Below are 27,492 nucleotides of genomic sequence, written 5' to 3' on the forward strand. Positions count from 1 at the left end.
GATTTGTATTTCCCTGATGAGAAGGGACGCTGAGCATCGTTTCATGTGTCTGTTGGCCATCTGGATGTTCTCTTTGGAGAAGTCTCTGTTCATATCTTCTGCCCATTTCTTTACTGGGTTGTTTGTTTTTCGGGTGTGGAGTTTGTTGAGTTCCTTATAGATTTTGGATATTAACCCATAAAGAGTGTGACTCTTGATCTCGGGGTTGTGACTTCCAGCACCACATTGGGCATACAGCTTACTTAAAAACAAATAAATCAGTTTTAAAAAATGTACTGAAGACTACTAGTAAATGAGTGGTGGATTAAACAAAGCACCAATGCAGAAGAGGGAAACATTGCTAATAAAAGGCAGCAAACACTCAGAATTGACTGTCATTTTAAGGTTTGAAAGGTTTCTGTGGGCTTTTTTAAATTTATTTATTTATTTTGAGGAGGGGAGGGAGAGAGAGAGAGAGAGAGAGAGAGTGAGAGAGAGCGAGAGAGAGCGAGAGAGGATTCCAAGCAGGCTCTGCGTTATCAGCATAGAGACTGATGTGGGGCTTGAACTCATGAACTGTGAGATCATAAGCAGGCACCCCTGTTTTGTTTTGTTTTAATGTTTATTTATTTTTGAGAGAGAAAGAGACAGCACACAAGCAGGGGAAAGGGGCAGAGAGAGAGGGAGACACAGAATCTGAAGCAGGCTCCAGGCTACGAACTGTCAGCACAGAGCCAAGGTGGTGACTGAACCCACAAACTGTGAGATCATGACTGGAATTGAAGTCGACACTCAACCAACTAAGCCACCCTGGTGCCCCATGAAATGTTTCTGTTTTAAATGAAACTAAAAGCTGCTTTATTATACTTGGGTAGAAATTACTTTGGTTGTGGACAGTAATGGTTCGGCATAATAATAGAATGGGTTGCATGGGTGGGGACGAGACAACTTACTTCATCATTGAGCCAGTGATAGTTCTTCAAGGTCTGTATATCTCCTCGAGTGATTCGCAACTTGAAAGCGCTACTTAGGATCTCATCTTGTGGGCCATGACCTAGGGCATTACTGATCTCCTTTTCCATGTCCTGAATTAGAAAGTCCAGAGGTTGTATTTTAAATAGAACCAACAGTGAGATTTCAAAAGTCTGAGACTAAAACTTTTTTTTCATCTCTGTAATACAAGGTAGTCTTACTAATGGTTATAAAAAAATGTTCAATTACAAGCTTCTGGAAACAATAATTTGGTAATAATATTTATAGTTTCCATTATATCCCACTGCCATTTACTGAGCACTATGAGCCAAACATGGTACCAGATGCTTAAAGCACATCATTAGTCCCTGCTTGTGGGGAAAGTATTATCACCACTTTACAGAAGAGGTAAAGCTCAGAGAATTTAGGTTACACGTTCACAGTCGGTTATTAAGAAGAGCCCAGCTTGGAACCCAGGGGTGTCCAATTTTCTAATCTTTGCTCCTCTCACAATACTCTTAAAATATTTTCACTTTCCTTATTTATTTACTTTTATTTAAAAATATCAAAGTAATAAAACTAGGATCCATAAGAGATGATACTATACAGTTTGGAAATGAAGGGAATAAGCAAACAGAGAGAAACTGGAAAACAAGGCAGTGGTGCAGCAACTGAGTCCTCATTGCATAGGTGACTTCTTTATTCTGAAGAATTATGCACATAAATGCACATTCAAGCTACTGAGACTGAATCTATAAACCCAACAGAAATTATTTTCATTCAAGTACTTTAAACTCTGCTTCTCCCACTGCACACAGTTGGTCTATTTTATTGATCTCTCCACTTGCATGTAAGTGCTCAACAGGTACTCACTGCTTAGGACTCACCACCACCCACCAACACAACATTGGAAAACAAGCCACAATGTGGGCTCACCTTTAAAATGAGAATTTATAACTATTTTCATTTCCTTGGTGTTTCAATAATCGCTTTTAAAAAATACAATGAACTTATTTCTAATGCTAAACCCATCCTATTAACCCAAAATATTTGCAGGTTAGGAAAAAAGTCTACAAAGAACCCATTATATTCTGAGATATGTGGCAAATATGTCTACTCACATTTGCTGAACATTAATCTGATCCGTTAGGCCCCACCTTCACAGATTACTAAAGATCAATGTAGCCAGTGACTGTACAGCCCTTAGGCCTGATTTGTTTCATACACTCATCCCTACCCTGGAGAAACGCCTCAAAACATTTGTTCAAATCTTGAATAACTGAGGCTATTTAAAAACACGCCTCTTATTCTGATCAATACAAGAAATAATACCTCTGTAAGTTCAAGAAGATCATCCATCCTTTTATCCCTCTCTTTGCCTGAGCAATGTTTTTCTTTTGTCTCAAGTATGGACATTTTCCTCCTGAGTAAGCCATTGCTCCCACTGCCCAGGCGGAGTCGGGCTGACACCTCTTCGGATAGGTCAGGTTCCATCTGGTGTCCCCTCCTCTGATCAAAAAAGTTTCTATATTCTATTGACATGTTTGATATTTACACATATAAACATATATAACACATGAAACATAAACCAGTGCCATTATCCTGAAAGAAGAAAGAAGTAGCAAATCTCTCACATAAGTAAAGGAGATGTTGCCTATCTGTCTCTGCAAGATGCAACAAAAAAATATTCAAGGCCTAAGGTTCACAGGACACCTCAATTACAAAGCATGAAACAGAACACTCCTCACTTTCCCTGGAGACAGCAAGGAAAGTATTTTTAGTTCTCTTAGGCCAGTGGAAAAATAAGACGGTTATAAGCATTTTTGAAATGTTTAAAAAAAGCAAAAAATATGACCCATAATCCCATCACTCAGACAAAAACATTACAATCCTTATAATAAGTAAACTTGTTCTATTTCATCTTTTTAAAAAAGTGCTTACTCACTATAGAAAAATGTACATTTATGTACCACTTACTTTTTGTAAAATTAACGCCTATGGAAGCACCACTTGGCTCGACAGATAGAACTCTGCCAACATTCCAGACACTCTGACAGTATCTTTCCATATTGTGACCCTATGTAAAGTTTAATACTGAATTTAAGTCATCTAGTAGAACTTTTAAAATTAAGGAATTGGGTCATAAACAGATCTTCGGACCAGGACCTCACTGGCCTGAGCATGCCTCCCTCCAGCTAACTGCCAGGTATACTGTTACCAGGACACTAGCAGCTGCTGGCCCCTCCCCACGGTCATGGGCCCCTCCCACGGCCGCGGACCCCTCCCGTGGTTGCAGGCAGCAGAGCCTTCAGGTTCTCTACTTCACATCGGATAGAAGCAGGAGGTACTTGGTTTTTTTGGTTGTTGTTCTGGTTTTTTTTAATGTTTATTTATTTTTGAGAGACAGAGTATAAGCCGGGGAGGGGCAGAAAGAGATGGAAACAGAGAATCCAAAACAGGCTCCAGGGTCGGAGCTGTCCACATGGAGCCCGATGAGGGCCTCAAACTCACGGACCACAAGATCATGACCTGAGCCGAAGTCGGACATTTAACCGACTGAGCCACCCAGGCGCCCCAGCAGGAGGTAGTTTTTAGGCAGGTTCCAAATATGCTCCCTCTCTTTCTTCTCTCAGGCTGAGTTCCTTCTCCTTTCAGCTTGTGTTCCACAGGCGATAAATGCTAACTCAATACAAAAGGCTTCGCTCCAAATTACTGGGAATGGGGATGTTCTGAGACCTAGAGCTTAAGAATGATTTAGCCTTCAGACTAATTCTTACAAAAAGGTCTAATGGGAGAAGAAAAACTTGATCAAACTGATACTTCACATAAAGCAGTGTTCTAAACTCTGGCATATCTATGTATCTAAAATACGAAATAACCTAAAACTTCAAGTTTGCATTTAATTTAGTAATGTATTTCTTTTGGATACAGAATGTCGAGCAAAACACTCTATACTATTGTTTAAGATGGTGGTGTTGCTATGGACACAGCTGGAACACTTTTTGTTCCAATACTTACATAGAAAAATGTTAAATCCAATTAAGCATAAGATTGTTAATATTTTCAAGTAAATCTGAGATCTTGACTCTGAAAAGAAAATCCGGAACCTAGAGACATATGGTTTTTAAAAATTCTCCGAGAAGCCAGGCGACACAGATAAGGGTTGGGATGGAGGCAAGCTGGTCTCTCTCACAAAACAAGGTAGCTACCACCCAGAGGTAAAACCCCAGGAATTCAGAAGAAAGCCAGAAGTTGTATATCTTCAGTGCCAGCTGCTTTTTCAAAGAAAACAACAAAATTCAGAAATCAAAGTAATAGTTTTCATCTTTCTTATTTGTCATAAGCACCAAAACTTTAACATAAGTCAGGTGAAAGAGTAAAATGATGTAAAATTTAATGAGGGTTGCCACTTACACCTTCATTTTCAAGTCTGAGTCCAATCGTCCTCTCTGTATCAGAAATTTTCCCCTTTGAACAACACCTGAGGAAAAAAATTAGAAGAGTATAGACTGGGTATTTTTTTTTTTAATATTTACTTTTTTTTAGAGAGAGAGAGAGAGAGAGAGGATGTAAGTAGGGAAGGGGCAGAGGGAGAGAATCTCAAGCAAGCTCCATGCTGTCAGCACAGAGCCCAACACCAGGCTCAAACCCACAAACCATGAGATCATGACCTGAGCCGAAATCAAGAGTCAGATACTTAACCAACTGAGCCACCCAAGTGCCCCTAGACTGGGTAATTTTAACCTATACACGTGACACTAGTTCTAGAAATAAGACTTAATAATTTGTAAATAAAAGCTGCCTTGAGTTTATATAGTCCTCTAAACCAAGAGTCAGCAAAGTTTTTCTGAAAAAGGATCAGAAAGTAAATATTTTAGGCTTTGCAAGTCTTGTGGGTTTTTTTTAAGTCATCTCTATGTCCACCATGGGGCTCAAACTCACGACTCTGAGGACTCCAAGATCCAGAGTCACATGCTCTACCAACTGAGCCAGCCAGGTACCCCAAGTCTTACAATTTTTGTCACATTTTCTCAACTTCTATCATAGCTTAAAAGCAGCCAGACAACATGTAAATTAGCATGAATGTGTTCCCATAAAACTTTACTTTAAAAAATTAGGCAGATGGACCAGATTTGGACAGTGGCCCATAGTCTACCCCAAACTCTGCTATCAAGGAATTATCATCCAAAATACTAAGGGTACACAGAACTTCTTTCACTCTTGTTCTACTAGAGGTGCTAATGCCTAAAGACGCCCACCACAATCACACCCCTATCCAAGTGGTACCTGCATCTCCCAATCCCTAAAGCCCAGGAGAGGAGGGCACCCTCCAAACTAGGGTGGGCATTAGTCACAACAGCTACCCATGTACCCGTATATGCTGACCAGCTACCAGAGCTGAAGAGAGTTCATAAGTCTTTAGGCATAGTTATTCATAAAAATAGCTTATAAAGAAAATAATCTATCAAAACAAAACTTAGAATGAACTGAACCATGTACCTCTTCTCACTTCTCACTGAGCATAGAGGTCCCCTTGTTTCAACAACTCTATCTGTGAAGATGACAAACAAAAGATTGAATGTTTCCTTTATTGACCAATCATACAGCTAAAATTTCAACTTATGCAGTTTCCAAAGTTATCAAAACATTCACTTATCATTTAGTACCATTAGTGAACAGGTAGTGGAGAAATTAAAATATTGACAAAATAAATATTAAGAAACTAACTCTAGGCTCACAAAATAATTGCTATGTATAAGCTAGGAATAACAATCAAGAGGTATTTTATAAATCTACTTCATCTTGAAATAGCTTTTTTACTAAAGTACTTGTACAGGATAAGCCCAGGTCAATGCCCTGGGGTCAGACAATGTTTTAAGAGTTTGGTACGCCATCTTTCACTAGCACATCATTTCTCAATTTCGTATGCACATGAACTACCATCAATACATGGAGTTAGAGCCAAATCTGGGAACTCACATTGTTTTGGAACAAACTGTGTTGTTTTAACTCCGTGACTTTGCTCTTCCCCCCAGCCTTTGGTCTTTAATGTGTCCATGTGACTTCTTTGAGAGCTTAGAAACACAAAAAGTGAAGAAGGTCAGATACAAAAGGAAATATTCACTACTTCTGACTGACAAGCTTCTCAAAACAGGAGTTATTGATTACCCTGAAACATCAAAATTATGAGAGGATGCAACATAGTAACATCTGGGACTCGGATACAAAGAGTGTAATCCTGTTTCTAATATCTCAGCCAAGTTACCTAACCTCCAGTTTCTCTGTAAAATTGGATGTTCTCAATCCCCAGCACCACCCTGACTAAAAAATCTCAGTGTGTTGGGGCGCCTGGGTGGCTTAGTCGGTTAAGCGTCCGACTTTCGCTTAGGTCATGATCTCGCGGTTCGTGGGTTCGAGCCCCGCGTCGGGCTCTGTGCTGACTGCCAGCTCAGAGCCTGGAGCCTGTTTCAGTCTGTGACTCCCTTTCTCTCTGACCCCCCCCTGCTCACGCTGTCTGTCTGTCTGTCTCTCTCTCTCTCTCTCCTAGAAATAAATAAAAATATTAAAAAAAAAAAAATCTCAGTGTAATAAAAACTCGGGTTAAAAGATGAAAACTTTCAAATGATATAATGAAATGGACCCTAAAACAATACAATAAAAGCAGCACTGTGAACAGTACAATAGTTTGAGGATTTTGCTGACACCACAAAAGCAGAAGCTCAGGAAGCATACCGCTGCTTCCAACAGTGGCTGATCGAAACAGAAAAAATATTAACGTTCTGCCTAAGAAAATAAAAAAAAAGCTCACATCAAAAGTTAAAATTCCTAGATAAATAATCTTTTGCTATTTGTACATTCAACAAGCTAGACATTCTTGTGACTTTTTTACCTTCAACTTGCCGTTACGTAATTTCCAGGATCCTCCCCACCCCCGCTGTGTATTCTCACACACTTGTTAGAATTATCACATGTGCCTCAATCCTGAGCTTGTATATTTTTTGTCCCTTTTTTACAAGCTAACATCAGGCCAGACATCAGCTCTTTCTGCCATTGCCATCTATGTGCCCAAAGCATTAGAGTAAATTTAATTACCAAATAAGAAGTCTTATAAGGCAAACTTTCTATGACCTGGGATGATTTTAATCTTGTGTCTGAAGTGAAGGACTTCCAATTGTGCAAAAATGCATTCACTAACATGCCACCGGGACTGTGTGTGTGTCCAGAGAAGCTGGGAGAACTGGGCCAAAAAGGGGAAGGAGGGGGAGAGAAAGACAAGAGAGTATGGGAAAAGTGTGTGCTGGAGAGGTTGAAAAAACTCTCTGCTCCATAAGAACCTGACTTCAACCTGTATTTCTACTTTTCTATATCAGCGTTTCAAGAGTTCATGTGAACAAAAGATTCTAAAGCTGACAGAAAATTCCATTTTGTAAAACCACTGCCCTCTGTATGTCTCATTACTAGATACAACGTTCAGGCAAATAACAAGGCTAGTTCTCTCAAAGCTAACCTCTTTTTTCAACAAAGCCCTTCTCACCAATCCCCTCTCCAAAAATAAGGAAAAAGAGGTCTAGCAAAGCACTGATTTTGTTAGCTCATTTTTACCTGTGATAAGGTGACGTCATTTTTACCTGTGATAATTTGAAGTTACAGAAGGAACAGAGTGTCCATGACCACCTTCTTTAAGTCGCTCCAATAACCGTCGGTATTTCTCTCTTTCCTCTTTCTGAACACCCTAAGTAAAAGAAAGCATATTAGTTAAGTATTGAAACATGAAACCTATCATTAAATCATAAACAGAAACTAAGAGGTCAACTGCAGTCCACAAAGGTGTTTTATTTGCCAGCACATTTTAAATTTCTTTGAATTACCAACTTTATACATTTGAAAAGAAAAATCCAAAAATCTGACCTCTTTCAAAAAAAGAAAATGGAGTCCACAATCTGGAGCCATGTAGGACTACTCTCCTTGGATGGGCCATTCACCCTAGCCCACTGCACTCATTTATGTTATCTGCTCGTCTTGGATGGCATCTAGGTTTTTGACAGCAGTTTTTGTCAACCACCAAAAACTCAACAGAACTCATCCACCTGCATATTCAGAACATTCAGCTTCCAAGTGAATCTGGTCTCACTAAAGTCACCAATGACTTCCATGGCCAGACCCAGCAGACACTTCTTCGACCCTCATGGTATTCGACCTCTCTCTCAGACATCTCACCCTGCTGACCTCACCTTGCCTTCCTAGACTACGCACTCCAGATTTCTTCTATCTTCTTAGTCTCCACTGCCAATTATTTCTTCTTCTGCCTGCCCTCAAATGCTGGTGGTCTGCCCATCACCTCTTCTCACGCTACATTCTCTCCCTGAGTCATCTCTCCCTTGATTTATTGAACACCAATACACAGAAGACACAGGAATGTGTCTTAACCCTGCCTTCTTCTTATAACTCCCATCACCTACATCCAAGAGCCTACGCTCAGGTCTTCTTGCGGGTTCACAGGCACTTTAAACAAGGTCGAAAGATGAAGTCATCATCTTCCCCCTACACACACAGGGTACCCTAGTCTGTGACCAAGACTGAAATCTGACACTCAGGCTCCTCTCTTTAGCCTTCTATTACACTTAACCAATGAATATGTCCTTGCTAATACTACATTCTAATATTTCTAGAATATATCCTGTGTGAACCTCATATATTTGCTCAGTCTCATCTCTGATTTCTCACCTAAGAGGTACTGAAGCCTACCTCAGTTGTTTCCTCCCTCTGCTTGCCTCTGTTGATTCACCTAGTTAGGCACAAGCTCTGAGAGGATGGGGGCTACATTTTATTCAATTTTTGAAATGAATTGAATTGAATTTGAATTGAATTGCTGACAACTAGCACAACACCTGGACCTCAACTAAATAATTCTTTGATGAAATGAACTAAGTGGCTCAGAAAACCATCCGGCAAATTGCACTACCTGGTACATGGTGATGGTCCTGAGAAATGCCAGATGCAGGAATAATTCTAAATTTTCCTAGAATAAGCAAAGATTTTAAGAGGGAAGTAAAAAGAAGACTGCTGATGAAGACATCATGCTAAGTGCCCTGAAAAGGGAAGAAAAAGCAGATGTGTTCACTATTTGCTTTTCTTACTTAGCCACAATTATTACACCTTATAAAAGAAACAAGTTAAAATAATTCAAACGGGGAAAAGGAATAGTCTCCTCTCTTTCTAGCATGATTCTTTTTTCTGCCCCTAGTGAAAAAAATCTGAAAATTGACTAAATTTTATATGTATAGAAACCTCCAGAAGGATACACACAAGTATCAGTGGTTATTTGTTTAGCACCAGACACGGTGGTGGAGCCACGCACTAGAAGGGGAAAATTACAGTTACTGTACATCTTTTTTGTACCTTTTGAATTTTGTACTTCAGTACACATACTATTTATTCCCCTAAAAATTCATAAAATATTTTTTAAAAGAGATCAGGCTAAAAGGGCTTACCTCCTCCACAGTACAGTGTGGACGCCTCAGACCCTTGCCACCCTCTTCAGAAATCATCTCTGTTACAACCTGTTCTTGAGGCTTCCAGGTTAAGGAACTTTCTGAAGTGCCTTTGCTGTGGCGACGGACACCTGGTCTTCTACTATACACTTCTGAGTTCAAAGTAAAACTGTGAGACAGAAAAAAAGAAAAGAAAGAGTTACCACCAAACTGCTTAAATTGCTGGAATGTAAGTTCCCCAACTATTCTGTGATTAAGCTGTCTGTCCTAGGTTAAGTCTGCTCCTGACAAACCAGAAAACTACCATTCACAACAGTTAAATCTATCTCTAAAGCAGAGGGCACCCCAGCATTACGCCCTGCCACACGGAAGCCTCTGCCTCCTTCCTCATGCCCACATGTCCAACCACAACTCTGGATTTAGCTCTGTTATTGCACACACCCTCCTCGGGCACTATGCTCTGTCTTTAGTCACCTGCACCAGTGGCATTACTGATTGGTGTGACTCTCTGTTTACTGTCTCCATCCCACCCTGAACTTTAGGTCCCATGAAAACAGAGATGACATCCTTTCACCACTGTATCTTAGTACAGCACTGAAGCCAAAAGGTACTCAGTAAATATCTACTGAATGCTGAATTAATGAATGCTAAGGAAATGCAAGCCATGAAGCCCTCACCCAGTCCTTGTTGCTGGTGACAGAGCCTGCACTGCCTGCTGTATTCAATAATGGGTCAAACTGGTGTAATACCCCTCTTGATGTGATATTTTAAAAAGGATAAGCAATTGATGTAGTATTTTTACAAAAAAAAAAAAAAAGAAAAGAAAAAACAAAAACAAAAAACCACTGCATAATCTTGAACAGATCATGAATAAATATCAGACAAAATTAAGGAACACCCTACAAAAGAAATGCCTTCTACTCTTTAAAAATATCCATGCCATCAAGGACAAAGAAAAGCTAAGGAACTGTTCCAGATGAAAAGAGATCAAAAAGACATAAAAATTAAATGTATTACATGATTCTGCACGGAATCCTTGACCAGAAAAAAATAATCTCTATAATGGGGAATTGTTAATAAGATTATATAATAGTATTGTATCAATGTTAAATTTTCTGATTTTGTTAATCTGTGATTATGTAAGTGAATGTCCTCACTCTTAAGAAATAAACACACTCATGCACTTACAATTAAAGGAGCATGAGCCCTACCTAGACTTACTCTCAAATGCTTCAGAAAAAAACATTAGGTATATGTGACAGAGCATGATGAAGCAAATGAGGCAAAATGAGAACAACTGGTACAAGTGGGGGAAGGGCAGAGAGAGAGGGAGAGAAAGAATCCCAAGCAGGCTGTGCACTGTCAGAGCAGAGCCTGACACAGGAATCGATCTCACAAACCATGAGATCATGACCTGAGCCAAAATCAGGAGTCAGATGATCAACTGAATGAGTCACCCAGACGCCTCTATAGAGTTTTAAAATACATAAAGACAAAATGCATGAAGCAAAAACTGACATATATAGGAGAAATAGACAAATCCATAATTATAGTAGAAAATATCAACACTCCTTGTTCATCAATCGGCAAAAAGGTAGACAGAAAATCGGTAAGACTTGTAAAACATCAGTCAACTTGACCTAACTTGTCAATTCTAGAACATTCCACCTAACAATAGCAGAATACATATTCTTTTCAAGTGCACATTGAACATCATCCAGGTAGACTATATTCATGTCATAAAAGAAATGTTAACAAACTTTAGAGAAGTGAAATTATACTACAGTATATTCTCTGACTGTAATGGAATTAAATGAGAAATAACAAAATGATATTTGTACTTTCTCTTTTAGTCCTACAATCAGCTATTTATTCAACTCCAAAGGGCCTGCTTTTAAGTTAGTATCCTATTCATTTTTTTTTTTCAATGTTAATTTTTGAGACAGACAGAGATAGGACAGAGTGTGAGTGGGGGAGGGGCAGAGAGCGAGGGAGACACAGAATCCGAAGCAGGCTCCAAGCTCTGAGCTGTCACCACAGAGCCCGAGGCAGGATTAGAATTCATAAACTGTGAGATCATGACCTGAGCTAAAGTCAGACGCTTAACCAACTGAGCCACCCAAGTGCCCCAAGTTAGTGTCTCATTCCTAAACATGAATGGAGAGCCAAGGGTTACCAGGTAATTGAACAAAGACTCTAATATGAAAAGATATCTATACTCCCATGTTCACCTAAGCATTACTTATAACAGCCAAGACATGGATGGATAAAGAAAACACACACTGAAATGTTATTCAACCATAAAAAAGAAGGAAACCTTGCCATTTGCAAAAACACAGATGGACCTTGGGGGTATGATGTTAAGTGAAATAAGTCAGATGGAGAAAGACAAATAAGATCTCACTTATATGTGAAATCATCAAAACAAACAAATAAATCTGAACTCACTTCCAGTCATCAAATAAATACAACATAGGATATAATGTATAGCATGGTGGCTATAATTAATCATATCATGTTGTATATTTAAAAGTTACTAAGAGGGGCGCCTGGGTGGCTTAGTCGGTTAAGCGTCCGACTTTCGCTTAGGTCATGATCTCACGGTTCGTGGGTTCGAGCCCCGCGTCAGGCTCTGTGCTGACTGCCAGCTCAGAGCCTGGAGCCTGTTTCAGAGTCTGTGTCTCCCTCTCTCTCTGATCCACCCCTGTTCACGCTGTCTGTCTATCTCTCTCTCTCCTAGAAATAAATAAAAATTTAAAAATAAATAAATAAATAAATTTTTAAAAATAAATAAATAAATAAATAAAAGTTACTAAGAGAGTAGATCTTAAAAGTTCTCATCACAAGAAAAAAATTTTAACTCTGTATGGTGATGGACATTAATTAAACTTATTGTAGTGATCATTTCACAACATATGCAAATATTAAATCATGTTATACACCTGAAATTAATGTTAATTATAGTTCAATAAAAAAAAAACCTCAAATATGAAAGATAAGACCCAAATAAACCAAAATGAGGAAAAGAATTCAGAGGAAATAAAGTAGGGAGGAGAAGAAATTTTAAATTAACAGCTTCAGAGAGATAAGATACTATATCCTTTTTTTGCCTCTTTTTTTTTTTAAAGTAATCTCTATGACCAATGTGGGGCTAGAACCCACAACCCCAAGATCAAGAGTCACACGTTCCACTAAAGCAGCCAGGTGCCTCCCCTTTGTTGCCTCTTTTGATAAGAACAAGAAGAGCAAGAAAAAGCCATAGGGAGGAGGGAGTGGGAGGACTCTTACAACTTCAAAACTATGACATAAAAAAAAAAAATCAGTAAAAGATTTTTTACAGAACAAAAGAATACATACAAATTAGATCAATCAGATCAATACAGAGGAAAATAAGGTCTAATATCCAAGCAATAGAAATTCTACAAAGTGAGAACACAGAAAGGAGAAGAAAATTACTAATAAAAACATTTTATAAAACTAATACATGTTCAGTGTACAAAAACTCATCATGGTTTCTGCACTTTCTATATGTGTATTATACTTCAAAAATAAAGTTCAGGGAAAAAATTAAGTTCAGGGAAGGTGGGGGGGATGGGTAAAATAGGTGATGGGGATTACAGAGTACACTTATGATGGGCACTGAATAATGTGTAGAAATGTTGACTCACTCTATGGTTTTAACTCTAATGTTAAAACTAACATTAACACTGTATATTAACTATACTAGAATTAAAATAAAAAACTTAATAAAAATAATAAATTTTAGAAGTGAGCAACAAATCTTTTTTAAAAGGTTTTCAAAATCAGATGCTATAAGCATATGACATGCTATAGAAAAAGTAACACACACCTGGTTCAAATCTCTAGAAAGCTGTATGATATTTAGCAAATGGCTGAACTCAGAGTGCTTCTTAGCAAGATTACATAAAAGAATAAAAGTAAGAATCCCTAGCAAGAGTGAACACCTAATAAGTGCTAAGTTTCCATTTACAGAAAGGCAGAATTTAACACTTACCCAAAGGAAGGCAGGACTCTGCGAGGCTGATCTCGGGTTACTGTCACTCTGATCTTTGGATAGTCACTTATTCCATTAGGAGATTTATTACCTATTTTAAAAATGCATTTGTAATAGTAAAAAAAAAAAAAACCCAAACCCAAACCCAAAAACCTGTGAAGAGTCTGCATTAGAAAATCTGTGAGCAGACTACATTGTAGAACTAAATATCTTATTCTTTCAAATTCTATTACTATATAGCACAGAGATCCAGCACAAGCTGTAAAAGTTGGAGGAAAAGCAATAGTGCGTAGTTTGTCTTGGACCTCGAAGAGATCAGGAAAATTCACAGGCGAGCTCTTCAAGTTTCACTTGCTCAGACCATCAAGAAGCATGAGGAACTGAGGGATTACAAACTCCCTGTAATCTCATCAAATTGAGTGAGTTGTTGAAATCATTTCTTCTTCCCCAGAAAACAGAAGTTATTATATTTTTTAAAAAAATAGAAGTTATTTTTAAATGAAAACCTGCAGGGCGCTTGGGTGGCTCAGTTGGTAAAGCGTTCTGCTTCAGCTCAGGTCATGATTTCGCAGTTCGTGGGTTCGAGCCCCACATCGGGCTCTGTGCTGACAGCTAGCTCAGAGCTTGAGGCCTGTTTCGGATTCTGTGTCTCCCTCTCTCTCTGATGCTCACCTGCCCATGCTGTCTGTCTGTCTGTCTGTCTGTCTCTCTCTCTCTCTCTCTCTCAGAAATAAATAAAACATTAAAAAAATTTTTAAACAAAAAATAAATGAAAACCTGTTATAGGTTACTCAGTTCACTGGAACTGAGATGGTTACTATACCTCAAAAACAGGTAACCACACTTTCATCAGCCACATTCACTGCTGGAGCTACTACAGAGGTATGGAGACCGTGAGGACTCCAAAATGTTAAGAGATTTCAAACTGAAAGTTTTTCACTTAAGTCTGTAGCAGCAAAACTTAAACTGACCTGACTTCATTTGTTTGCAAAATCTGATTTGTTTGCAAAATCTGATTTGAACCAATGTACAATCCCAGTGAGATTGTAACAATATTCGATAAACACCATATACCTAAAATACGAAAAAGTCTAAATTCCCAAGCCCATCTTCAAGGGTTTCAGATAAGAGACTGTACAAGAAAGGTGCGCTAGGAATACCTGGGTTTCTCTGACTAGGCTACACAAATACACAGAAACATAGTGTTGGCACCTCAGGCACAAGACAAATGTACTGGTCCTTCTGTAGGTCCATCTTAATAATAAATAACTTCTTTAGTAGTTGTTTTTTTATTATGTTTATTTTATTTTTGAGAGAGACCATGAGCAGGGGAGGGCAGAGAGAGAGGGGTCAGAGGATCCAAAGCAGGCTCCACGCTGTGTTGACAGCAGACAGCCCAACATGGGGCTCAAACTCATAAACAGTGAGATTATGGCCTGAGCTGAAGTAGGATGCTTAACCGACTGAGCCACCCAGGTGCCCCCAAAATAAATAACTTTTAATATTTATATGTTCAAACAATATGAATAGATTATAAAATTTTATTTGTACAGTGCCTCTAAAATGAAACTGCAAAAAAGTATCATCTTTGTTCCAGGTGCTTTAGAACTAGGTTCTCAGACTCAGGGATATGCACTTACTTCCCGCTGCTCTTCTCTTCTACCAGAGATACTTTACTAAAAAAGTTTGAGAAGCACTACTGTAAGGTTTTTATAGTTTCCTCAATTTCTTCCACTTTTGATCTATGAACCCACAACTTTTCTAAAAGCTTTTTCCCTGTCTCTCAAACTTTATATGCCTATATGACAGACATCACAGCCATTCTCAGGAGTCTGGATTCTTCCTATTTTTCCCCATGATAGAATTTTATACAGTATGTACAATAATTACAATTCAACCTTGGGCTCCAACAGTAATATGGAGATTCCTAATCCATAAAAGTATGAGAACCAGAAACGTAAAGTTGCTCTCCAATCAGATGATGCTCCTCAAAGGCAGGGTTTTATTATTTTGCTATTTGTTTTATATTTCGTTATGAAAAGTTTTAATTATTGTTTTGTTATTTTGTTATTCTTGATAACGCCTGCATGGCACAGAGTAAGCTCTCAGGAAATGTTTTCATTTGTTTTTCTTATGAATGAACCTTGAACTAAGTCTCACTAAGGACACTGATAATACAAATAGAAAACACAAACAGTAAATTCAATGACAATTCTAAAAGAAAGCTATTTAATCTTTAGAATGGTAGAGAGAATGTGTCTATGTTCTTATCCCAATCCAAATCAGTGTTTTCCTTTCATATTCTCAAAACTCAGAAAACAGAGACAGGAGGTAGAGGAAAGCAGAAAAATTTTTGACCACCTCACCCAGTTTCAGCATGTTGTTCCAGGATCCAGAACCTGTCAGTTCACAAGATGAAGAATTCGAAAATACCTTAAAATCAAATAGAACCACCTCTGTAGTATCTAAATTTTAGAATTTAAACAAGTTTTTAATATTAAAAACAATCACTCTCATGGTGATTATTTTGCTAGTTCACAGAAGAGATATCATTAGTGAGACCAAAGGTTAAATTGGTGAAGACTCAAAAAATTATATACAAAATAACAATTCTAGGTTCTTTACATACAGTACTTAAATAAGAAAAGCAGATGTATTAGTAGTTGGGCTCTTTATAAATATTTTTTAACTGTACTATTTCTTAACCTTTAAATTCTTGGCCTTTATATCAACGTTAATAAAGAATGGTTCTGGGGGAAAAAAAAGAATGTTTCTGCAATCAATGTTTCTGGAAACAAGTCATTCTACTCACTAATTCCTAAAAAGAGAATATTTCTTTTTTTTAAATAAAGTTGTATTTATTTAAGTAATCTCTATATCTAACGTGGGGCTCAAACACACAACCCCAAGATCAAGAGTCGCGTGCTCTCTGACTGAGCCAGCCAGACATCCCATAAAAAGGGAATATTTCTAAATTTTAACTTTAATGATGAAGTATAAAAATCAGTAACCCCAACGAAACCCTCTCCCCACTGACCTCTCCTGAAGGGGCCACATTCCGTGTTCCATTACAAGCAGAAGTTACCATGGGCTTTGTGGTCAGCTGGAATGGGAATCCAAATAAGCTGGCAGCATTGTAGAGACTGGTTTTTACTTGGTGAATGAAATAATCTAGAAAATATAATATAGAGTAATAAACTCCTAGCAAAAAATTAAGATTATATCTTAGAAAAGGCCTCTCTCAATCTTTATTAGAAACCCTTTCAATCATTGATAAGAAGGTGACTGTAAAAGTAATTTTTATTCTATCTGAATAACTGGACTTCCAGCATTGTAATTTGGAGGGGGAGGGTTGTTTTTTGAGTTATTTTTTGTTTCTGGTTTTTTTTTAAGTAAACTCTAGGCCCAACATGGGACTTGAACTCACAATCCCAAGTTCAAGCTCAAGAGTCACATGCTCTACTTACTAAGCCAGCCAAGCAGCCCATGATTTTTGTTTTTCAACAAAATATCTCTTCTGGGATGTTATGAAAACATGAAATCATCACTTTAACAAACCACATACTGATTCATAAAAAAAAGTCCTAAAATGACAACTTTTTTTTAATGTTTATTTAGAGAGAGACAGAGCATAGACAAGCGGGAGGGGGCACTAAAGAGGGAGAGAGAATCCCAAGCAGGTTCTGCGCTATCAGCACAGAGCCCAACATGGGGCTCAATCTCAAAAACCATGATCATGACCTGAGCCAAAATCAAGAGTCAAACACCTAACCAACTGAGCCACTCAGGCACCCCCTGAAATGACAACTTTTAAGCAATGAGTCTTTAGAATATATAAAATAAATAAGTAAATAAGCCAGAGATATAGGGGCATAACTTAATCTGCAGCATGTAGACTTTAAGTAAGGCAGAATCCTACAGGAAGCACTATAATTTACTCACTGGTTTGTCCTTACTTCCTGCAAAGGTAACAATATACTCCTAAATAACTACTTACTAAGTGCCTATTTTACATTGGCCACTGCCAAGGTGGAAATTAGTAAAGTATAAAACATGTAACTCTTAAACATCTCTGACGAATAAAGGCTATTCCTCTACTGGAGAAGATGTGTCAGATCTGATGCCACCTCCCTGACACCAAAATAAAGATTACAAAGTGAGTAAGTAAACAAATAAGGGGGAAGGGTAGATTTCAGTACTTGCCCCACTTCCTCTTTTCAGGATACTACCCCTTTCTCATTTCTGACACTGCCGATCGGTTCTCCACAATTTCCTTTCTATTTCCCAATTAAGGTATTTTAAAGCACTAGCTTGAGAGAGAAAGAGAAAATCAATTTAGCCACATTCTGCTAAATTTTTTTAGAGGAAAAAAAAAGCTTAAAATTGAAATGGTGGCTCTTAAACAACAAGCACTCCAGAAATTATAAGATATAAAACAGAAATATGTGGCACCTGGGTGGCTCAGTCGGTTAAGTGTCCAACTTCAGCTCAGGTCATGATCTCACAGGTTGTGAGTTCAAGCCCCACATCGGACTCTGTGCTAACAGCTCAGAGCCTGGAGTCTGCTTCGGATTCTGTGTCTCCTTCTCTCTCTGCCCCTCCCTTATTCATGCCCTGTCTTTCTCTCTCTCTTTCTCAAAAATAAATAAACATGAAAAAAAAATTTAATATATAAAACAGAAATAGAAACGTAAGGGAATAACTTAAACAACAGGGAGGAGGGGCACCTGGGTGGCTCAGTCAGTTAAGCGTCCAACTTCCACTCAGGTCATGATCTCATGGGGTTCCTGGGTTCGAACCTCAAGCTTGAGATTCTGTCTCCCTCTCTTTCTGCCCCTTCCCCACTCATGAGCACACGCATGCTCTCTCTCTCTCAAAATAAATAAAGTTTTAAAAAACGACAGGAAGGATATAATAACAAGTAAAGCAGAATGCAGTATGAAGTAATTTTTAACTACAGACTAGGTAAAAGTATCAAATTTTGCAAATAACTTGTTTCTCATTTTAGGACTTAGAAAATTTCAGATTATCCCTCTAGTAATAAATCTTACATTCTGCTTTTTTTTTTTTTTTTTTAAATGTTCATTTATATTTGAGAGAGAGAGAGCATGCACACACATGGGAGGGGTAGAGAGAGAGAGAGAAGAGGACAGAGTATCCAAAGCGGGCTCTGTGTTAACAGCAAGAGCCCGATACGGGGCTTGAACTCATGAACCATAAGATCCTGGCCTAAGCCGAAGTCAGATGCTTAACTGAATGAGCCACCGAGGTGTCCCTCTGCTGTGTTTTCTTAAGTGAAAGAATAAGAGCTTTGGAGATTGATGCTTAACCACTAGACTGTCATCCAGACCCCAGAAGGCATGGTGTACTCTTAATAGCTAACAGAGTGAAATAATGGATGCTAAAGTGCATTGCAATACTTATTTTCCTACAAATTTGTCAAAATCTGAGTATTCCTTTTTTTTTAAATGTTTATTCATTTTTGAGAGAGAGAGAGAGAGAGAGAGAGAGAGACAGTACGAACAGGGAGGGGTAGAGAGAGAGGGAGATACAGAATTTGAAACAGGCTCCAGGTGCTGAGCCATCAGCACAGAGCCCTATGGGAGCTTGAACCCACAAACCATGAGATCATGACCTGAGCCAAAGTCGGACGCTTAACCAACTGAGCCACCCAGGCGCCCCAAAATCTGAGTATTCCTAGAGACTATGCCAAAAAAAATCTCAATGACTCAAAACAGGAGGGGGCGGGAGAGGAGGGAGAAAACAGGAGCAAGAAGAGGCGGAGAGGAAGAAGGCAGGTGGCCTATAAAATAAGATCACCTTATTTTCCTCACATTAGACTAAGTTAGATCTCTTAAAACCCCTTTGATCTGTAAGATCATAAGTCTGAGAGATTCTAAGGTTCTCCTTTTCTTTTACCCTCCTTTTTTCCTCTCTCAAAGGCAACCAAGAGAGTTCTATTATCCAACACAATTGCCAGTGGCCACATGTAGTTACCTAAGTTTATATTTAGTTAAAATTAAATTCAGTTCTCAGTCACACTGGCCCCATTCACACAGAGAGATCTATTGCATGCAATGCTGTAGACCTTTACAAACTCTGCCAATAAGTATTATATCCTCAACCCACCGCTTCCCCCTTGGTTTAGGTTCCTGTCTAGTTTCCATTCAGAAAATTATAATACATATTTCATGGACTCATGAAGGGAGAGATCTTTAACATGGAAGTCCATGAAATAGATGATTACCATACTTATTTAAAGAACCTTCTGTAATACCGTCAAAGTTCTTTTGTTTTTCTCATTTGACTCAAGTATAGTTGACACTCAATGTTTTGTTAGTTTCAGGTGTAACCACTGCCAAAGTTTTTTACTTATATAAATAACATTGTTACTTACTTATATTTTTAAAATTGACTCATGTTTTTTGCTAAGTAAATGTATTTGAAAGGTAATTTTATACCACTACTATAAACATAAGGAAACATTATTTGCCTTATAAAGAAATGAAAACATAGCAATGTTAAGTTCTAGCAGGGCCTATTAAAAGAAGAGAGAATCACATGTAATAGACAAGTATTAAAAACATACTAGCATTGAATCAAGATTTTCTGCCTGAAATAATCAGAAAATTAAAAACTGGAAAAGGATACAATGTTTTACCATGTAACATAATTCACATGTTACTTAATGTTACAAAATGCTTTATCTCCTAAAATCCTTTCCTGAACTAATACCCATCCTGTGCTTTGAGAAATACTGTCCTAATGAATTTAGTAAAATTCCTGGCACTCACAGTCCTCTTTAATGTGACATACCTCTCTTTACCCAACTTTTCCCCTGAATTCTATTCACTATTTCCTAAATTGAATAACTCTTCCACACTGTTCCCTCTGCCTAGAATGCTCTTCCTTCCTATTACTCTGTTGATATCCTATCCATCCTTTAAAATCCATCTTACACACTAGCTCTTTCATCAAATATTTACTGAGAATTTTAATCAGCTAAAAACTGGACAGTATTTTGTTACTATCTTTCTTATTTATCACATCCCTCCTGACATTAGTAATAATTTATATGCTTGCCTTATACCCTCTACTATATAATTATATATCTCTACAATTGTAAGTTCCTTAAAAATAGAGACGCTGTCTTACTCATTTTTCTATTTCCTATTGAACCTAACACATTGCTTAGCAGTTAGAAATGCTCAACAATTACTCACTGGATTTAAATGAAATCTTTTTTTTTTTTAAGTTTTATTTATTTATTTTGAGAGACAGCAAGAGAACCAGCAGGGGAGGGGCAGAGAGAAAGAAAGAATCCCAAGCAGGCTCTGTGCTATCAGCACAAAGCCTGATGTGATGCTCGAACTCATGACCATGAGATCATGACCTGAGCCCAAATCAACAGCTGGACCCTCAACTGACTGAGCCGTCCAGGTCCCCCTGGATCTAAATGAAATCTTAACAGACATTTCTACTCTTAACTACCACATCTGGAGGAGATGAAAATTCACATTCATTTTTGAGACAGAGGAAATATTATTATAGCACTCCATTGTACCTTTCTCCTTTAATTTAGTTTTATTCTCTTCTATCAAGCTATATCAGATACAGAGAAGTAAACAATTTGGGGCAACATGTCAGATTTATTCACTCAGCTATGTGTACTAGATGACTCAATTTGAAGTAGTTTTTACACTGGTCTGTGCTCACTTCGGCAGTACATATACAGTGTTATCGCTTCAAAAATAAAAAGCACCTTTTCTTTATAGGAACATTCAAAATTTTAAAATACACATTCAACATACAGGCTTATTTGTCTGGAAGGATACTTAAGTCCCTGATAACAGCGGTTACCTCTAGAAAAGATAACTGAGTAGAAAAGAGACAGGAAAGACTTACTTTTCATAGCATAAACTTTTTACCTTTTGAATTTTGTTCCATGCATATACTTTTCCTAAAGAAAAAAACCCTAACTTTTAAAATTCATATTCAGGGGCGCCTGGGTGCCTCAGTCAGTTAAGCATCCAACTTCAGCTCAGGTCATGATCTCGCGGTTCGTGTGTTCGAACCCCACATCGGGCTCTGTGCTGACAGCTCAGAGCCTAGAGCCTGTTTCAGATTCTGTGTCTTCCTCTCTCTCTGACCCTCCCCTGCTCATGTTCTCTCTCTCTCTCTCTCTCTCTCTCTCAGAAATACAAAAAAAGCATTAAAACTTTTTTAAAAAATAAAAAAATAAAATTCATATTCAATACCTAATCTTGGTCTTTTGGCTGGTATTTCATCAGTGTCCACTGTAGAATACAAAGTGCTGAAAAGAAAAAGAGAAAAATATATATACATATATATTTACATATACACACATATCCATTTCTATAAGTAAACCTAATAAGCATACAATACACCCCCTCCATACACTTTGTCAATAAATGAGAGTCAACTGATGTTTGAAGAGAAAACCGTCCTCTGTAGTAGGTCTTTACCATTTGAGGACTTAACACTATTGTTTAAACTATTTGAAAGAGACCCAAAACTCCCTATCCAATGATAATCTGTAATCTGGCTAAAGTACCAACTTGATTGGCCAGAAGTCATTTGGCTAGTAAATGAACACAGGTGAGAGCCTAGGACTAGTATATCCTTTTTCTCTCCAGAAATGAGTTTAAAACAACAAATAATTTCCTTTTGAAAGATGACATCTCCCCCACCCTCACAAGAAATGCCATCTTCTACATTACTAGAAGTAGACAACATAAGAAGCCTTAAAATATAGTGCTTAGCCAGAAAAGTGTTATATTTAATTGCATTTTTACCATGGAAACTGTATTACAGTGGTAATAAAAAATCGGGGAATTCAGGAAAGTTTTTGGACCTATAGGTCCAAATATATATAATACCTCAAAAATGTTAAAAGATTATGGTATACTATAATCATCTTTCTAAAGATAATTATAATTGACCATTTTTACCAAAGAAATCTAACAGAATAAATTCCAGGAGAATACCATTCAGTTAATAACTTTCAACATCCCAGGAAGACCTCCTGGCTTCATTTTAACTGAAACATGGCTTACATTGTGAAGAACTGTTTTAGATTAAGGATGTGTGGTGAAGAACAGAGTTTTGATCTCCAAGCCATTGTTTCACTCACTGGCAAGGATTCACAGCAAAAAGGAAGGACAAGGGCTAGGGAATTAACATTCTCTTATTCAATAAATATGTACCAAGTACCAATCAGCACAAGGCCACTGGGGTAGAATAAACAAATACCACCCTTATATATATTAAGCATCATTTTAGGCAATGATCCTCTTATCAACCTCACAAAAAGGTAGAAAAGAATAAGTTGAAACCTTGGACTCTCTAGAACACATGACGGAATGTAGCCAACAGCCAATTTCATCAATGATCTGCATTTTCAGACTCATGTATTAAATCACCTTGCTCTCTCAAGCTTCAAGAAACTATCCTTCAGTAATCCTGGGGCTTAATAAAAAACGAAAGTAACACTTGATCACTAAAGGTTGATGGGTGTGTAGAGAATTGGTATGGTATTTTATTCTCTAGATTAATTCTCAAACAAGGAGATACACACTATGAAATGAGACAAACCAAGGGGCAGATACTAAATAAGAAGTGCTTCTAGTTTCCCCAAAATTTTAACTAAATTTTAGAGTACAAATTCGTGATCTTTTTTAAAGAGACACCTAATCCCCCCCTCATACAGTAACTCTAAAGCACAGAACCATCCTCCCTCCCTCCCCCGCAAAACACACACACACACACAGTTTGACAGCTGTTTCAGAACAAAACAGCTGCTGTTCTTCGGTGCTAAGAGAACAATTCTTGTAATCAAAACGGCTTTGGACAAGCTATGAATCTCACTTCCTTCAACTGCACTTATCGCCTACAGATTGACACTTGGGAGTGTGCTTTGTAAACAGTGAACCACAACACAGGCAGTATTCCTTCAATTGTTAGTTTTCAACTAACCAAAGAGTAGCAAGATTCGATAAAGCCCCATCTGACAGTAATCAGCTTGGACTCTGACAAGAACATCAAAATTCCTAACCATCACGGTGCACTCCAAAGACAACTAGCTCGTTCCATCAGCAGCAGCCGCATCGCATAGCGTGGAGGGACCGACTACGTCACCAGGACACCCGCGACTCGCACCTCCACCGCCTCGGCCCGGCCAACTGTTTCGGCAGAGCAGGGCCTGCCTGGCTGGATCAGCGCTCTCCCGGCCGAGCCCCGGGTGGGGGAGGGGGTACAGCCAGGCTGGCGCTCGGCCCCCTCTCCTCTCACCTGTTCGAGCGCCGCCTCTTCAGGAGGGCCCGGGCAGGGGGCACCGGCCGGTCACAGAAACGGAAAATGGTGCCGAGAATCCTAACCAGCCATTTGTACATACCAGGCCCAAGCAGCAGCGGCGGCCGACACACCCCGAGACGCAAACCCCAGAGCTGTCGCCGCCGCTGCCGCCTTCGCCGCCTCGGCCACCACCGCCAAGGCTCAGTCGCCGACTTATGACGCGATTGGAGGGCCCACAGATAAAGCGTCCTGAGGGCTATAGGAGGACCCCGCCTGCCACCACTCCTGACGTCACCTCCTCCCGCCGGACCGGAAAGCATCTTCGTCTTCAATCTGCGCACGCGCAGCTTCACCCACCTCCACATCCCGAACCTAGCAACCAGAATGCGTGCGAAACTATCTCGGCCCAATCGCTGGCGAGATCGAAAGGGCTGTGGGCGGGGCTTTCTTTCGGCGTAGCCAGTCGCGAGACGGCCCGCAGGACAAGGCCCACAGGCCACACGTGAGGCTTCCTCACCTGGGAGCGAGCGCTCCGAGGCCTGAAATACTGTAGGTATTCAGTAAATGTTTGTTGAGGGCACAAAATTAAGGTAGGTCAGATCAATTAACAAATGTTTACCCTGCGAAGTAACCCTTTGGTTTGCATAGACCTACTGTCTAGTACTTTACACGCATTGCCATGTTCATTTCTCCCAGCAACCTCAAGCGATGGTGAGGAGTCTGGTGCCCATTTTTAATAAATCAGGAAATCAAGCATAGAGCGATTAAGTACTTTGCCGAAAGTCACAGAGCTAACTAGTGGCATAGCAGGATTGGAACCGGGATCTGAGAACGAGCGCCAGTCCCTAGCGTCTGAGGTGAGTTTACTGGAAGAGACATGGTTACAAATTACAAGATAATTGTGTGCAAAATGCAGTAGGAGCCAGAGAAAGGAAAACCACACCTTGGAGAGGGATAGGAAAGGGCAGAACTCAAAGAATACTTCACAGAAACTTAAGGACAAGAGGTACCCGAAGCCTAGTACCTACTAGTGTCCACACCTGGGCTGTTGGGGAATGCAAATTAACGCTCCCTGTTATCTATAGGTCACACTTCTGGTTAATTATCAATAAGAGAAAAAAGTCCCACCCTATTTAGTGACAAAAAATCCAGTCCCCTCCCCCAGACAGTCCTGGAATCCTTCTTTTCTGGCCCCACAAATCCATCCCTGACTGCACTTGACCTTTACCTCTGCTTTGATTAAGGCCAGACTTCCAGGCTTGCTTGAACTTTAACACAGGCACTCCCTATTACACCGTCATCCTGTGCTCAATAAAGTGTTCTGGAATGCTGGTGCAAGACACCACCCAGAGCTCCAGAACCACCAGCTACCCACCTGTGGCTGTCACCACTCAGGGTTGGGCACATGGGAGGCAGTTCCTTAGAGTTTGGAACCAAACCCTAAATGTGGAGATAGACCCCTCCCTTAATTCTCCAAAACACAGCTAACACCAAGACTGTTAATGAAAGTTTGAGAATAGAATTAGAAAGACCAGAAGTTTTGTGTGTTTTTTTAAGAAACTGTTTCATTTCCATCAACCCTATTGCATTTTGTTTGTCATTGTGGAAAAGCAACTTAAGGCCACTCAGTGGTTGTTCCTATCCATTGAGTGGTCTAAGCAGTGGGAGCTGCAGACCAGTCTTCAGTAAGGAACTGCTAATAGGCACAGAGAGCTCCTGCATGCCTCCAGTTCAGTGCAACTTGAGGCTGAGTAACAGTGAACTCAGGAGCTAGAGCAGTCCATTCACCCTAAGCTTCTTTCTGGGTCACAGCCTTTGTAGCAGCGCCCTGCTCTTCCTTTTCAGTCTCTTCAAGATCTCTGTAGAAGTAGAGATCAGGTGAGACCTGACAGTGCCACAAACGCACAGAACTTCCCAGGCCAGCATCCACCACATCAGTCCCGCTGAGTGAGCTCCCTTGTTGTAAGGGATGGCAATGTTTGTGTAGCACAGAGGGGAGTCTGTGTTACATGAGCTGTGGTAGGCAGGCTCACATAAGATAACTCTGTGAGAGGCTGGTGGTCAGCCCTGGGGTTGGTAACCACCAGAAGTCTCAGTTCCAGGAAGGCTGCCTGGATCTGGTTAATGAAGTTTCCAGGGATGAAGCAGTCAGCAGCAGGGAGTGGCTCCAGTAGCAGCAGCAAACTTCAGCACAGCTCGCTGGCCAGTATTCCCAGATGATATGACACTGACATCAGCCGGGTTTTCAAGGCAACAATGGCACAAGCTGCCAGCAGAAACTTCTCCCAGGTTCTCTTCAGATTTATGATGTAGATCCCATCCGTTTTCCTTTTGTAGGTGTACTGTTCCATTTGGAAGTCAAGGTTCGTGCCACCTAAGTGGGTTCCTGCTGCAAGGAATTTGAGGACATTCTCCTTCTTCATTTGTGGGCCATCAGGGGCTCCGAACATTGTGAAAGTTCGCTTTAAGTTATGATGGGAATGTAGAACAAGACCGCTGTTATAAGTACAGCATCCGTAGTCCATTGCTCATTGCCTCCCAGAAGGACTTTCCTCCCCTCAGGCTCATCTCTCCACTCATTTACAAGCCACCAACAGAAGAAAATTTTCCCTCCACTTCTCACCCAACCTATTTCAGGCTGGACTCACAGTTAACTTAAAAAATAGTCTACCATGGCATTATTATGCACAGCGCTTGAGCTGTGTCCCATCTGTCCATTCCACTACACAAGTCAGTCTTTGCCTTCACTGAACCAAAAAGAACACTCAAGTCTTGCAAAGGGATTTTCCCAAACAAAAGAGCAGTCTTTGTTCAAACATAAATGAGAAAACTGCAAGGTGCTTTAGAATAGCAGCTTATCTCAGGTTTGGGCCACGAGGATTTAAGAAAGATGGACATCAAGTCTCAGGCTGCTCTAGTACAACACTACATTTGTTTTCCTCCCTCACTAATAGCACCTGCACATACTGTTATACCCCAGATCGCAGTATCCTCACCAACCAGAGACCACCAGGGAGACGGAGTCACGCATGCAAACGCAAAGGGCTTTATTACGGGCTCGAGCTCGGGCTCACAGACTTCACCAGCGCCGTGGATCCATGCTGAGAGCCCAGAACAAAGACAGAGTGGGGTTTTTATAAGGTTTGTGACAGGGGAGTTACAGAAGTTGTGACGTGAGAACAGTGATCCAATCGTAATTATACAGCATTGTTGACAGCGGATTTAACCATACATGTTATCCAGAGTATCTGTTACTTTTGGCGGGATCCAATTACAACATTTAGAGTACTCTTAAATTCAACCAACCATAGACTAATGGGTTAACTTTTACCTTAGGCAGCTAAGATTTATCTATAGTTGCTGGCCTTTCTTGATTGGGTGTTGCCAAGGTAGTGCGGTGGAGTGAGTGGTGGGCAGTTTCTTCGGCCTTGGGCAGTGAGTAGCTGCCTGATAGTTCTAGGGGGACTGAAACTTAGGCCTTCTAGTTTAGAGGAGAAACTTAAGGCCTGTCATGGAGTTTGTATGGTTTTAGACTTGTGTGCTTACAATACCTAATGCCAAAATGTTAGACCTCCTCCATGAAAAGTGGAGGACTTTGGAATTACCCTAGTCAAATCTCTCGGCCTCATCAGGAAACCAGAACTCTTGAGTGTAGCAACTGCCAACCACCGCCCACACCTGCGGTTTTGCCACATGGTGCCCTCATTGGCCTATCGTCCC

The 27,492-nt window shown here is 39.7% G+C and overlaps 1 protein-coding gene and 1 long non-coding RNA gene across 4 annotated transcripts in view; one reads left to right on the top strand and one right to left on the bottom strand.

The window, feature by feature from the left end:
• Window positions 1–24,031, bottom strand: part of SENP2 (SUMO specific peptidase 2) — a 35,471-nt gene extending 11,440 nt beyond the window's left edge. Inside the window, exons 1-12 of one of the 3 annotated variants that reach the window (XM_039241691.1) lie at window positions 23,770–24,030; window positions 21,717–21,772; window positions 16,496–16,629; window positions 15,825–15,891; window positions 13,459–13,549; window positions 9,444–9,612; window positions 7,581–7,684; window positions 5,932–6,026; window positions 5,452–5,503; window positions 4,366–4,432; window positions 2,284–2,460; window positions 933–1,064 (exon numbers count right to left, since the gene is read on the bottom strand). In XM_039241691.1, the coding sequence (XP_039097622.1) occupies window positions 933–1,064; window positions 2,284–2,460; window positions 4,366–4,432; window positions 5,452–5,503; window positions 5,932–6,026; window positions 7,581–7,684; window positions 9,444–9,612; window positions 13,459–13,549; window positions 15,825–15,891; window positions 16,496–16,629; window positions 21,717–21,772; window positions 23,770–23,870 (1,245 nt within the window). In that variant the 5' untranslated portion in view covers window positions 23,871–24,030. The other 2 variants (XM_039241694.1, XM_039241693.1) reach the window with 2 other exon arrangements.
• Window positions 13,821–26,565, top strand: LOC120238098. The gene is made up of 3 exons (XR_005530139.1): window positions 13,821–13,877; window positions 24,469–24,629; window positions 26,110–26,565. It is a non-coding gene; the product is annotated as an uncharacterized LOC120238098 (long non-coding RNA).
• Window positions 26,566–27,492: the final 927 nt, after the last annotated feature.

Source organism: Hyaena hyaena, unplaced genomic scaffold (genome assembly GCF_003009895.1).
Source record: "Hyaena hyaena isolate Hyena2069 unplaced genomic scaffold, ASM300989v1 scaffold_199, whole genome shotgun sequence".
Classification (NCBI taxonomy): Eukaryota; Metazoa; Chordata; class Mammalia; order Carnivora; family Hyaenidae; genus Hyaena; species Hyaena hyaena.